At 51.6% G+C, this 14,707-nt stretch overlaps 1 protein-coding gene across 1 annotated transcript in view; it reads left to right on the top strand.

Annotated features, from left to right (window-relative positions):
• The window catches only part of PLEC (plectin), a 647,147-nt gene that overhangs the window by 230,371 nt on the left and 402,069 nt on the right, over positions 1–14,707 (top strand). The window contains exons 21-30 of the mRNA XM_063924739.1: positions 2,010–2,164; positions 2,330–2,456; positions 2,813–2,996; positions 3,494–3,651; positions 3,746–3,924; positions 4,006–4,144; positions 7,355–7,711; positions 7,800–7,883; positions 7,997–8,101; positions 8,573–8,671. Coding sequence (XP_063780809.1) covers positions 2,010–2,164; positions 2,330–2,456; positions 2,813–2,996; positions 3,494–3,651; positions 3,746–3,924; positions 4,006–4,144; positions 7,355–7,711; positions 7,800–7,883; positions 7,997–8,101; positions 8,573–8,671 — 1,587 coding nt within the window. The remainder of the gene's footprint in view (positions 1–2,009; positions 2,165–2,329; positions 2,457–2,812; positions 2,997–3,493; positions 3,652–3,745; positions 3,925–4,005; positions 4,145–7,354; positions 7,712–7,799; positions 7,884–7,996; positions 8,102–8,572; positions 8,672–14,707) is intronic.

The raw sequence follows: 14,707 nt of genomic DNA, 5'->3' as shown, positions 1-14,707 counted from the left end.
GTAGGTCAATGTAAGATGAGTGTGTGACACTGTTCTGTGCCTGTAGGTCAGTGTAAGATGAGTTTGTGACAGGGTTCTGCGCCTGTAGGTCAATGTAAGATGAGTGTGTGACACTGTTCTGTGCCTGTAGGTCAGTGTAAGATGAGTTTGTGACAGGGTTCTGTGCCTGTAGGTCAATGTAAGATGAGTGTGTGACACAGTTCTGTGCCTGTAGGTCAATGTAAGATGAATGTGTGACACTGTTCTGTGCCTGTAGGTCAATGTAAGATGAGTGTGTGACACTGTTCTGTGCCTGTAGGTCTGTGTAAAATGAGTGTGTGACACTGTTCTGTGCCTGTAGGTCAGTATAAAATAAGTGTGTGTGACACTATTTTGTGCCTGTAGGTCGGTGTAAGATGAGTGTGTGACAGGGTTCTGTGCCTGTAGATCAGTGTAAGATGCGCGTGTAACACTATTCTGTGCCTGTAGATCAGTGTAAAATGAGTGTGTGAGACTGTTCTGTCCCTGTAGATTGGTGTAAGATGAGTGTGTGACACTGTTCTGTGCCTGTAGATCGGAGAAGATGAGTGTGTGACACTATTCTGTACCTGTAGGTCAATGTAAGATGAGGTGTGACAGGGTTCTGTGCCTGTAGATCAGTGTAAGATGAGTGTGTGACACTATTCTGTGCCTGTAGGTCATTGTAAGATAAGTGTGTGACACTATTCTGTGCCTGTAGATCGGTGTAAGATGAGTGTGACACTATTCTGTGCCTGTAGGTCGATGTAAGATGAGTATGTGACACTATTCTGTACCTGTAGATTGGTGTAAGATGAGTGTGACACTATTCTGTACCTGTAGATCGGTGTAAGATGAGTGTGACACTATTCTGTGCCTGTAGATCGGTGTAAGATGAGTGTGTGACACTATTCTGTGCCTGTAGGCCGGTGTAAGATGAGTGTGACACTATTCTGTGCCTGTAGGTCAGCCTGTAGGTCAGTGTAAGATGAGTGTGACACTATTCTGTGCCTGTAGGTCGGTGTAAGATGAGTGTGTGACACTATTCTGTGCCTGTAGATCGGTGTAAGATGAGTTTGTGACACTATTCTGTGCCTGTAGGTCAGTGTAAGATGAGTGTGTGACACTACTCTGTGCCTGTAGGTCGGTGTAAGATGAGTGTGTGACACTATTCTGTGCCTGTAGGTCGGTGTAAGATGAGTGTGACACTATTCTGTGCCTGTAGGTCGGTGTAAGATGAGTGTGACACTATTCTGTGCCTGTAGGTCGGTGTAAGAGGAGTGTCACACTATTCTGTGCCTGTAGGTCGGTGTAAGAGGAGTGTCACACTATTCTGTGCCTGTAGGTCGGTGTAAGATGAGTGTGACACTATTCTGTGCCTGTAGGTCGGTGTAAGATGAGTGTAACACTATTCTGTGCCTGTAGGTCGGTGTAAGATGAGTGTGACACTATTCTGTGCCTGTAGGTCGGTGTAAGATGAGTGTGTGACACTATTCTGTGCCTGTAGGTCGGTGTAAGATGAGTGTAACACTATTCTGTGCCTGTAGGTCGGTGTAAGATGAGTGTGACACTATTCTGTGCCTGTAGGTCGGTGTAAGATGAGTGTGTGACACTATTCTGTGCCTGTAGGTCAGTGTAAGATGAGTGTGACACTATTCTGTGCCTGTAGGTCGGTGTAAGATGAGTGTGACACTATTCTGTGCCTGTAGGTCGGTGTAAGATGAGTGTAACACTATTCTGTGCCAGTAGGTCGGTGTAAGATGAGTGTAACACTATTCTGTGCCTGTAGGTCGGTGTAAGATGAGTGTAACACTATTCTGTGCCTGTAGGTCAGTGTAAGATGAGTGTGACAGTATTCTGTGCCTGTAGGTCGGTGTAAGATGAGTGTGACACTATTCTGTGCCTGTAGGTCGGTGTAAGATGAGTGTGTGACACTATTCTGTGCCTGTAGGTCGGTGTAAGATGAGTTCTATACACACTGATCACTATATAACACTGTTCCATGCCTGCAGATCACTGTACATAAGGGGGATGACTGTTTACTGGTGAATAACTCCCAACCGAACAAGTGGAAAGTGCTGAATGCCTCTGGAAGTGATGCCTTGGTACCCTCTGTGTGCTTCATCGTACCCCCGCCCAATAAGGAGGCTGTGGATGCCGTGAACAGGTGATTACACGTTCTGTGCCCTGTCGTAGCATTCAGTCTGCTAATCTCCGATGCTCACTGTCCTGGTTTCCATGTTCTGTATGTCTCCATCCTGCACCCACCAGTCTAACGTCTGCCCTCATCCTGAGCACATGTATGACCCCTGCGCTTTGTGTTTTCCCACAGACTGGAATCCAGCCACCAGAGCCTGCTCACTTCATGGCACACTATGCACATCGACCTGAAGAGCTTACTGTCTTACCAGTACCTGCTGCGGGACATCCAGCTGATTCAGTCCTGGTCCCTCATCACGGTAAGTCTGTCCTAGTTCCATAATGCACACAGCATGAAGTGAGGATTGAGTCTCATGTACAACGTTCATCTGCAAATGGAAGCGTGTAATAAAGGTTATTAGTATCATGGAACTGAAGGAAGAACCGGACTCTAGTGCCGCTGTCAGCGGGTTTTATGTCTGTTAGAGTCTTCAGGCCCGCGTAGAACACCATGGCAGCCATTATAAGTAATATAACAGGTCCTGGTGACGGTCAGATTTCTGGGGAACCTGTCCTGCCAGTATATGGTCCAGTGTATCTTAGTTTATGTGTTTTCCTTCAGTGAACGGTTTGTTTGTGAACCTGATGATACGTTTCCTTCTTCCCTTCTCTGCAGTTCCGCACTATGACACTGGAGGAACAGAAGCTGGCGCTGCGAAACCTGGAAATTCACTACCAGGACTTCATGCGCGACAGCCAGGACTCGCAGAACTTCCACCCGGACGACCGCATGAACATTGAGAGAGAGTACAGTTCCTGCACCCAGAAATATGACATGCTCCTGCGCAGCCTTGAGAGAGGTAAAACCACAACGAGTCACTTTGCTGTCATTTCCGGGCGGAAGTAGAATATTGGGGGTCATTCCGACCCGATCGCTTGCTGCAGTTTGTCGCAGCGCAGTGATCGGGTCGGAACTGCGCATGCTCCAGCGCCTCAGTGCGCCGGCGCATGGCAGGCATCGGTACCCAGCGACAGAGGCGGTCGCCGGGCGGGAGGGGGCTGAATGGCGGCGTTAAGCCGCCGTTTAGTGGGCACGATCCGGCCAACGCAGGCGTGACCGGACCGTTGGGAGGCATGGCGCGGCGGCTGCATGACGTCTCACGCAGCCGCTGCGGCAGCGACGAGGGGGGGGGGGGGGGGGGCACTGAGATGCGGGGCGGACTAGCCCTGTGCTGGGCGTCCACCCGCATGTCTGTGTTTACGATCATAGCTGTGCTAAATTTAGCACAGCTACTATCAACTCGGATTGACCCCCATTGTGTGTATGTGTTGTAACGGTCCTTTGGTCGCTCTGCAGGCGAGCAGGATGAAAGCACGTGTAAGAATTACATCTCGCAGCTGAAAAATATCCAGCTGCAGCTTGAAGGCTGCGAGTCGCGTACAGTCACCAAGATCCGAAGTCCTCTGGACAAAGATCCCATCAAAGAATGTTCCCAGCGCATTGGAGACCAGCAGGTAAGTCTTCTACTGCTCTGGTGTTGGTGGTTAGCTGTGTCCTGCATTCCTCTGTCGCCTGCCCTGCTTGTTCTAACTCTCCATTGTTCCTCAGCAAATTCACTTTGAACTGGAAACCATTCAGAAGAATCTGGACAAAGTGAGTGAGAAAACGCGGAAATTATTGTCCCAACCTGACCTGGGAGAATCTGGTCCTGTATTGAGATCTGAACATGATGTGACACAGCAGAAGATGGACCAAGTCTACAGCCTGTCCACCATTTACCTTGAGAAGTACGTGCTGCGTTGTCCTCTAGTACTGCAGCCCTGGTACTGTTACCACAGGTTCTGACCGCTGTATTTGCCTTTTTTTAGACTGAAGACGATAAACCTGGTTATAAGGAACACCCACGGAGCGGAGGAAATTGTGAAAACCTATGAGGATCAGCTGAAAGATGTTCAGACTGTACCTTCAGACCTCAAGGAACTGGAGAATAGCAAGTCAGACCTAAAGGTGTGTAAAGCTAGTCACAGTGACCTAACAATCACTAATCATCCAGAATATAACTGCAAAACAAGCTACAGAAACCAGGGTCAGGGACAGTAAGTGTACAGGAATCAGTGTGGGGAAACCAGGGTCAGGGACAGTAAGTGTACAGAACTCAGTGTGGGGAAACCAGGGTCAGGGACAGCAAGTGTACAGGAATCAGTGTGGGGAAACCAGGGTCAGGGACAGCAAGTGTACAGGAATCAGTGTGGGGAAACCAGGGTCAGGGACAGTAAGTGTACAGGACTTAGTGTGGGGAAACCAGGGTCAGGGACAGTAAGTGTACAGAACTCAGTGTGGGGAAACCAGGGTCAGGGACAGCAAGTGTACAGAACTCAGTGTGGGGAAACCAGGGTCAGGGACAGTAAGTGTACAGAACTCAGTGTGGGGAAACCAGGGTCAGGGACAGTAAGTGTACAGAACTCTGTGTGGGGAAACCAGGATCAGGGACAGTAAGTGTACAGAACTCAGTGTGGGGAAACCAGGGTCAGGGACAGTAAGTGTACAGAACTCAGTGTGGGGAAACCAGGGTCAGGGACAGTAAGTGTACAGAACTCAGTGTGGGGAAACCAGGGTCAGGGACAGTAAGTGTACAGAACTCAGGGTGCGGAAACCAGGGTCAGGGACAGTAAGTGTACAGGACTCAGTGTGGGGAAACCAGGGTCAGGGGCAGCAAGTGTACAGAACTCAGTGTGGGGAAACCAGGGTCAGGGACAGCGAGTGTACAGAACTCAGTGTGGGGAAACCAGGGTCAGGGACAGTAAGTGTACAGAACTAAGGGTGGAGAAACCAGGGTCAGGGGCAGCAAGTGTACAGAACTCAGGGTGGGGAAAAACCAGGGTCAGGGACAGCGAGTGTACAGAACTCAGTGTGGGGAAACCAGGGTCAGGGACAGCGAGTGTACAGAACTCAGTGTGGGGAAACCAGGGTCAGGGACAGTAAGTGTACAGAACTCAGTGTGGGGAAACCAGGGTCAGGGACAGCAAGTGTACAGGAATCAGTGTGGGGAAACCAGGGTCAGGGACAGCAAGTGTACAGGAATCAGTGTGGGGAAACCAGGGTCAGGGACAGTAAGTGTACAGGACTTAGTGTGGGGAAACCAGGGTCAGGGACAGCAAGTGTACAGAACTCAGTGTGGGGAAACCAGGGTCAGGGACAGTAAGTGTACAGAACTCAGTGTGGGGAAACCAGGGTCAGGGACAGTAAGTGTACAGGACTCAGTGTGAGGAAACCAGGGTCAGGGACAGTAAGTGTACAGAACTCAGTGTGGGGAAACCAGGGTCAGGGACAGTAAGTGTACAGAACTCAGTGTGGGGAAACCAGGGTCAGGGACAGTAAGTGTACAGAACTCTGTGTGGGGAAACCAGGATCAGGGACAGTAAGTGTACAGAACTCAGTGTGGGGAAACCAGGGTCAGGGACAGTAAGTGTACAGAACTCAGTGTGGGGAAACCAGGGTCAGGGACAGTAAGTGTACAGAACTCAATGTGAGGAAACCAGGGTCAGGGGCAGCAAGTGTACAGAACTCAGGGTGGGGAAAAACCAGGGTCAGGGACAGCGAGTGTACAGAACTCAGTGTGGGGAAACCAGGGTCAGGGACAGCGAGTGTACAGAACTCAGTGTGGGGAAACCAGGGTCAGGGACAGTAAGTGTACAGAACTAAGAGTGGAGAAACCAGGGTCAGGGACAGTAAGTGTACAGGACTCACTGTGGGGAAACCAGGGTCAGGGGCAGCAAGTGTACAGAACTCAGGGTGGGGAAAAACCAGGGTCAGGGACAGCGAGTGTACAGAACTCAGTGTGGGGAAACCAGGGTCAGGGACAGCGAGTGTACAGAACTCAGTGTGGGGAAACCAGGGTCAGGGACAGCGAGTGTACAGAACTCGGTGTGGGGAAACCAGGGTCAGGAACAGTAAGTGTACAGAACTCAGTGTGGGGAAACCAGGGTCAGGGACAGTAAGTGCACAGGACTCAGTGTGGGGAAACCAGGGTCAGGGACAGTAAGTGCACAGGACTCAGTGTGGGGAAACCAGGGTCAGGGACAGTAAGTGCACAGGACTCAGTGTGGGGAAACCAGGGTCAGGGACAGTAAGTGTACAGGACTCAGTGTGGGGAAACCAGGGTCAGGGGCAGCAAGTGTACAGAACTCAGTGTGGGGAAACCAGGGTCAGGGGCAGCAAGTGTACAGAACTCAGTGTGGGGAAACCAGGGTCAGGGACAGCGAGTGTACAGAACTCAGTGTGGGGAAACCAGGGTCAGGGACAGTGAGTGTACAGAACTAAGGGTGGAGAAACCAGGGTCAGGGACAGTAAGTGTACAGGACTCAGTGTGGGGAAACCAGGGTCAGGGGCAGCAAGTGTACAGAACTCAGGGTGGGGAAAAACCAGGGTCAGGGACAGCGAGTGTACAGAACTCAGTGTGGGGAAACCAGGGTCAGGGACAGCGAGTGTACAGAACTCAGTGTGGGGAAACCAGGGACAGTAAGTGTACAGAACTAAGGGTGGAGAAACCAGGGTCAGGGACAGTAAGTGTACAGGACTCAGTGTGGGGAAACCAGGGTCAGGGGCAGCAAGTGTACAGAACTCAGGGTGGGGAAAAACCAGGGTCAGGGACAGCGAGTGTACAGAACTCAGTGTGGGGAAACCAGGGTCAGGGACAGTAAGTGTACAGAACTCAGGGTGGGGAAACCAGGGTCAGGAACAGTAAGTGTACAGAACTCAGTGTGGGGAAACCAGGGTCAGGGACAGTAAGTGCACAGGACTCAGTGTGGGGAAACCAGGGTCAGGGACAGTAAGTGCACAGGACTCAGTGTGGGGAAACCAGGGTCAGGGACAGTAAGTGCACAGGACTCAGTGTGGGGAAACCAGGGTCAGGGACAGTAAGTGCACAGGACTCTGAGAGTGTGGGCAAACCAGGGGCAGGGAACTATGAGGTGTGGGAGTACCTGAGGCAGGGACTGTAGGGGCAGGGAACTATGAGGTGTGGGAGTACCTGAGGCAGGAAACTATGAGGTGTGGGAGTATCTGAGGCAGGGAACTCTCTGCAGGTGTGGAGGTACCAGTAAGCATGGATAACGTATGGGGAGTGAATGCAGCAGGGTTGAGGTCAGTTTCTAGGCTTGAAGCTGTCTGGTATTTGCACTACTTCCGTCACTGGATGGTTTATCATTTATCTTTCAGAGAATGCGTGGGCAGGTGGAAGGTCACCAGCCGCTCTTCAGTGGTCTGGAGAATGATCTCAGCAAGGCCAGGGAGGTGAGTGAGAAGATGATGCGGGCTCACAGCGAGCGGGACGCAGATCTGGATCGGTATCGGGAGAAGGTACAGCAACTGCTGGAGCGCTGGCAAGCTATCATCCTGCAGATTGATGTGCGACAAAGGGAACTGGAGCAGCTGGGCAAACAGCTACGTTACTACCGGGAGAGCTACGAGTGGCTCATCCGATGGATACTGGATGCCAAGCAGAGGCAGGAGAAGATCCAGTCTGTACCCATCACAGACAGCAGAACGGTCAGGACACAGCTGCTGGAGGAGAAGGTAGGTGCCGGGACACGTGTTGCAGAATTTCATATGTACTAATATTGGGCACAGGGGAAGGCTAAAGGCTTTGTCTTCTGATTCCCAGAAACTGCTGGAGGAAAGTGAGAAGAACAGGGAGAAAGTGGACGAATGTCAGAAATATGCCAAGCAATACATCGATGCCATCAAGGTGAGACAGGCGGTTCCGTGTTTCTATCCCACTAGTGTTTATTGCACTGGACGTTTCTATCTACACTCTGCTACTGATTATTGGATAATACTAAGGCTCTCCTTCTATTCCAGGACTTTGAACTACAGCTGGTGACTTATAAAGCCCACGTGGAACCAGCAGCATCTCCTCTCAAGAAGCCCAAAGTGCAGTCTGCGTCTGACAACATCATCCAGGAGGTGAGGGCATCTCAGAGTCTTTCATGACGCGTCCTGGAGTCACACCAGTTGTGGAGTAACACAAGCACGTTATAAAGTAGTAGTGTTTTGGAGCTGCCATAATATTTTTGAGCAGCGCACATTTAAAGGGTACCTCCGCCTCCCTTGTACTGGTCCATCACAGAGGTGTTTCGCAACAATAGAGTGTAAGGCACAATAAATATGCGCTGGGTGGACCTTTCAGGAAAACTAATGCAAAACTCAAGTATGTTGCGGTGTGTTCCATGCACAATGTCCCAATTACCCAGTGAGCGTCCCATTGCTGCGCGAAATAAATGTAAACAATCTCAAATTATTTCAGTTTTCTGTAAATCCTGCTCAGTGACGTACAATGGTGATGACATCGCAGAGCGAGCAGTGTCCGTATGCCGCCTGTAGGTGGCAGTATTTCTCCTCATGCCTGAGGTCTGTGTGTCTATCCTTCTCTTGCAGTATGTGGAGCTCCGGACCAAATACAGTGAACTCACCACGCTGACCAGCCAGTACATCAAATTCATCACAGAGACTCTCAGACGCCTGGAGGAAGAGGAGGTAGGAGCAAGTTATGGCCTCCAGTAACTGTGCACTGACTAATATCCACCCAACCAGCAACTAATGGAGATGGAATGACTCAAATGCAGGGATAGCGGTATTTCTGGAGCATTCCAATTGTGAAGTTTTGCTTAACAGATCCCGCATCCCGCTGTATGGGGAATATACCAGTGTGGCTCTGCCAGTGTGTGACCGTAGTGTGTTACAGTGCCCGCATCCCGCTGTATGGGTAATATACCAGTGTGGCTCTGCCAGTGTGTGACCATAGTGTGTTACAGTGCCCGCATCCCGCTGTATGGGGAATATACCAGTGTGTGACCGTAGTGTGTTACAGTGCCCGCATCCCGCTGTGAGGGTAATATACCAGTGTGGCTCTGCCAGTGTGTGACCGTAGTGTGTTACAGTGCCCGCATCCCGCTGTGAGGGTAATATACCAGTGTGGCTCTGCCAGTGTGTGACCGTAGTGTGTTACAGTGCCCGCATCCCGCTGTGAGGGTAATATACCAGTGTGGCTCTGCCAGTGTGTGACCGTAGTGTGTTACAGTGCCCGCATCCTGCTGTAAGGGGAATATAGCAGTGTGTGACCGTAGTGTGTTACAGTGCCCGCATCCCGCTGTAAGGGGAATATAGCAGTGTGTGACCGTAGTGTGTTACAGTGCCCGCATCCTGCTGTATGGGGAATATACCAGTGTGGCTCTGCCAGTGTGTGACCATAGTGTGTTACAGTGCCCGCATCCCGCTGTAAGGGGAATATAGCAGTGTGTGACCGTAGTGTGTTACAGTGCCCGCATCCCGCTGTAAGGGGAATATAGCAGTGTGGCTCTGCCAGTGTGACCATAGGGTGTTACAGTGGCTGAATCCTGCTGTGAGGGTAATATACCAGTGTGGCTCTGCCAGTGTGTGACATTAGTGTGTTACTGTCCCAGCATCCCGCTGTGAGAGGAATATACCAGTGTGGCTCTGCCAGTGTGACCATAGGGTGTTACAGTGGCTGAATCCTGCTGTGAGGGTAATATACCAGTGTGGCTCTGCCAGTGTGTGACACTAGTGAGTTATAGTCCCCAGATCCCACTGTGAGGGGAATCTACCAGCGTGGCTCTGCCAGTGTGTGACACTAGTTATAGTCCCCAGATCCCACTGTGAGGGGAATCTACCAGCGTGGCTCTGCCAGTGTGTGACACTAGTGAGTTATAGTCTCCGCATCCAGCTGTGAGGGGAATATACCAGTGTGGCTCTGCCAGTGTGTGACATTAGTGTGTTACTGTCCCCGCATCCCGCTGTGAGGGGAATATACTAGTGTGGCTCTGCCAATGTGTGACATTAGTGTGTTACTGTCCCAGCATCCCGCTGTGAGAGGAATATACCAGTGTGGCTCTGCCAATGTGTGACATTAGTGTGTTACTGTCCCCGCATCCCGCTGTGAGGGGAATATACTAGTGTGGCTCTGCCAATGTGTGACCTTAGTGTGTTACAGTGCCCGCATCCTGCTGTGAGGGGAATATACCAGTGTGTGACCGTAGTGTGTTACAGTGCCCGCATCCCGCTGTGAGGGGGATATACCAGTGTGGCTCTGCCAATGTGTGACCTTAGTGTGTTACTGTCCCCGCATCCCGCTGTGAGGGGAATATACCAGTGTGTGACCGTAGTGTGTTACAGTGCCCGCATCCCACTGTGAGGGGAATATACCAGTGTGTGACCGTAGTGTGTTACAGTGCCCGCATCCCGCTGTGAGGGTAATATACCAGTGTGTGACCGTAGTGTGTTACAGTGCCCGCATCCTGCTGTGAGGGGAATATACCAGTGTGTGACCGTAGTGTGTTACAGTGCCCGCATCCTGCTGTGAGGGTAATATACCAGTGTGTGACCGTAGTGTGTTACAGTGCCCGCATCCCACTGTGAGGGGAATATACCAGTGTGTGACCGTAGTGTGTTACAGTGCCCGCATCCCACTGTGAGGGGAATATACCAGTGTGTGACCATAGTGTGTTACAGTGCCCGCATCCCGCTGTGAGGGTAATATACCAGTGTGTGACCGTAGTGTGTTACAGTGCCCGCATCCTGCTGTGAGGGTAATATACCAGTGTGTGACCGTAGTGTGTTACAGTGCCCGCATCCTGCTGTGAGGGGAATATACCAGTGTGGCTCTGCCAATGTGTGACCTTAGTGTGTTACTGTCCCCGCATCCCGCTGTGAGGGGAATATACCAGTGTGGCTCTGCCAGTGTGTCACAATAGTCTTACAAGCTGCAGAACTTACTAAAACAAAATGTCAATTGTGAGCAATAATCAAGTCAGCCATGTGCTACCAATATACAATGCAAATAATATTCTACCGGCCATTGGGGGGGTAATTCAGACTTGATTGCTAGGCTGCGTTTTCGTACAAGCGGGCGATCAGGTCTATACTGCACATGCACTGCAATGCTCAGATGCGTTGGACAGGTACAAAGCGGATCGCCGCTCAGCGATGGTTTTGTGTGAAGGATCCATTCTCATGGGAGTTCGCAAGGAGAGTGACAGGAAGAGGGCGTTTGTGGGTGGCAACTGACCGTTTTCTGGGAGTGGTTGGAAAAACGCAGGCGTGTCCAGGCGTTTGCAGGGCGGGTGTCTGACGTCAATTCTGGGACTGGACAGGCTGAAGTGATGGCAGCGGCTGAGTAAGTCTTGGGCTGCGCAGAGACTGCACAAGATCTGTTTGTACAGCTCTGCTACACATGCGATCTCACACTTACACAGCGAAAATACCCTCCCCTGTAGGCGGCGACTATCAATGTGCAGAGCCCCAATCCGGTCACCTGTATAAGATGTGCAGAGCCCCATTCCGGTCACCTGTATAAGATGTGCAGAGCCCCATTCCGGTCACCTGTATAAGATGTGCAGAGCCCCATTCCGGTCACCTGTATAAGATGTGCAGAGCCCCATTCCGGTCACCTGTATAAGATGTGCAGAGCCCCATTCCGGTCACCTGTATAAGATGTGCAGAGCCCCATTCTGGTCACCTGTATAAGATGTGCAGAGCCCCATTCCGGTCACCTGTATAAGATGTGCAGAGCCCCATTCTGGTCACCTGTATAAGATGTGCAGAGCCCCATTCTGGTCACCTGTATAAGATGTGCAGAGCCCCATTCCGGTCACCTGTATAAGATGTGCAGAGCCCCATTCTGGTCAGCTGTATAAGATGTGCAGAGCCCCATTCTGGTCACCTGTATAAGATGTGCAGAGCCCCATTCCGGTCACCTGTATAAGATGTGCAGAGCCCCATTCTGGTCACCTGTATAAGATGTGCAGAGCCCCATTCCGGTCACCTGTATAAGATGTGCAGAGCCCCATTCTGGTCACCTGTATAAGATGTGCAGAGCCCCATTCCGGTCAGCTGTATAAGATGTGCAGAGCCCCATTCTGGTCACCTGTATAAGATGTGCAGAGCCCCATTCTGATAACCACTATACACAGACACAGCACTGCTCCATAGTGTGCGGCTAGTGACAGAGAGGTAATTGCTGCTGTGGATATTGAAAGTAAATGACAGGCCTCTATCATCAGACACAGTGCCTGTATATGTGTGTGTGTGTGTGTGTGTGTGTGTGTGTGTGTGTGTGTGTGTGTGTGTGTGCCTGTATGTATGTGTGTGTATGTGCGTGTATGTGTCTGTTGTACAGTGATGATTACATAGAGAGCGTGACCTCGACAGAGTGGTCAGTAGAGGAACATTTATATGTGATTTTATTATTACGGTGCTGCAGTGACTTCGGCCGCCCCTCCATCGTGTCTCTACCATATGGAAACCAGTACCGGTTACAGAGGATCAGTAGGGCGTTTCCTCTGCGCTATTTTCATTATATAGAGTGCATATTATTTTTCTGTGTTTTATTAAACATATTTATTACAAAACTCTAGTTCTTATCAATGTAGCGTTGCCCATTTGGATCAAAAGTCCACAAGTAAACTTTGCAGTAAATGCATATGTTGAAGCTACAGCTGCTTACACTGTGCTATCAATGTTTGTGCATACAAAAGACGCTGTATTATGACTGATTATCTGGGATGTCTATAGTCGAGGTAGGCAGATCCAGGCTGAGTGACTGCAGCGGGGATATCACCACTAAGCTTTCTAGTGCCAAGATGGAGACACAACAAACACCAGAGTGCCCCAAAACACAGCCACAGTAATCACCAGAGTGCCGCGACACAGCCACAGTAATCACCAGAGTGCCGCAACACAGCCACAGTAATCACCAGAGTGCTGCAATGCAGCCGCAGTAATCACCAGAGTGCCGCGACACAGCCACAGTAATCACCAGAGTGCCGCGACACAGCCACAGTAATCACCAGAGTGCCGCAACACAGCCACAGTAATCACCAGAGTGCCGCAATGCAGCCGCAGTAATCACCAGAGTGCCGCAACGCAGCCACAGTAATCACCAGAGTGCCGCAACGCAGCCACAGTAATCACCAGAGTGCCGCGACACAGCCACAGTAATCACCAGAGTGCCGCAACGCAGCCACAGTAATCACCAGAGTGCCGCAACGCAGCCACAGTAATCACCAGAGTGCCGCAACGCAGCCACAGTAATCACCAGAGTGCCGCAACACAGCCGCAGTAATCACCAGAGTGCCGCGACACAGCCACAGTAATCACCAGAGTGCCGCAACGCAGCCGCAGTAATCACCAGAGTGCCGCAACACAGCCGCAGTAATCACCAGAGTGCCGCAATGCAGCCGCAGTAATCACCAGAGTGCCGCAACACAGCCGCAGTAATCACCAGAGTGCCGCAACACAGCCACAGTAATCACCAGAGTGCCGCGACACAGCCACAGTAATCACCAGAGTGCCGCAACACAGCCACAGTAATCACCAGAGTGCCGCGACACAGCCACAGTAATCACCAGAGTGCCGCAACGCAGCCGCAGTAATCACCAGAGTGCCGCAACACAGCCGCAGTAATCACCAGAGTGCCGCAATGCAGCCGCAGTAATCACCAGAGTGCCGCAATGCAGCCGCAGTAATCACCAGAGTGCCGCAATGCAGCCGCAGTAATCACCAGAGTGCCGCAACACAGCCACAGTAATCACCAGAGTGCCGCAATGCAGCCGCAGTAATCACCAGAGTGCCGCAATGCAGCCGCAGTAATCACCAGAGTGCCGCAATGCAGCCGCAGTAATCACCAGAGTGCCGCAACACAGCCACAGTAATCACCAGAGTGCCGCGACACAGCCACAGTAATCACCAGAGTGCCGCAACACAGCCGCAGTAATCACCAGAGTGCCGCAACACAGCCACAGTAATCACCAGAGTGCCGCAATGCAGCCGCAGTAATCACCAGAGTGCCGCAACACAGCCGCAGTAATCACCAGAGTGCAGTAATCACCAGAGTGCCGCGACACAGCCACAGTAATCACCCGAGTGCCACAACACAGCCGCAGTAATCACCAGAGTGCCGCAATGCAGCCGCAGTAATCACCAGAGTGCCGCAACACAGCCACAGTAATCACCAGAGTGCCCCAAAACACAGCCACAGTAATCACCAGAGAGCCGCAGTAATCACCAGAGTGCCGCAACGCAGCCGCAGTAATCACCAGAGTGCCGCGACACAGCCACAGTAATCACCAGAGTGCCGCAACAAAGCCACAGTAATCACCAGAGTGCCGCAATGCAGCCGCAGTAATCACCAGAGTGCCGCAATGCAGCCGCAGTAATCACCAGAGTGCCGCGACACAGCCACAGTAATCACCAGAGTGCCGCGACACAGCCACAGTAATCACCAGAGTGCCGCAACACAGCCACAGTAATCACCAGAGTGCCGCGACACAGCCACAGTAATCACCAGAGTGCCGCGACACAGCCACAGTAATCACCAGAGTGCCGCAACACAGCCACAGTAATCACCAGAGTGCCGCGACGCAGCCACAGTAATCACCAGAGTGCCGCAACACAGCCGCAGTAATCACCAGAGTGCCGCAACGCAGCCGCAGTAATCACCAGAGTGCCGCAACGCAGCCGCAGTAATCACCAGAGTGCCGCAACACAGCCGCAGTA

This window comes from Pseudophryne corroboree, chromosome 5 (assembly GCF_028390025.1).
Source record: "Pseudophryne corroboree isolate aPseCor3 chromosome 5, aPseCor3.hap2, whole genome shotgun sequence".
NCBI lineage: Eukaryota > Metazoa > Chordata > Amphibia > Anura > Myobatrachidae > Pseudophryne > Pseudophryne corroboree.
This window is presented reverse-complemented; position numbering and strand designations above follow the sequence as displayed.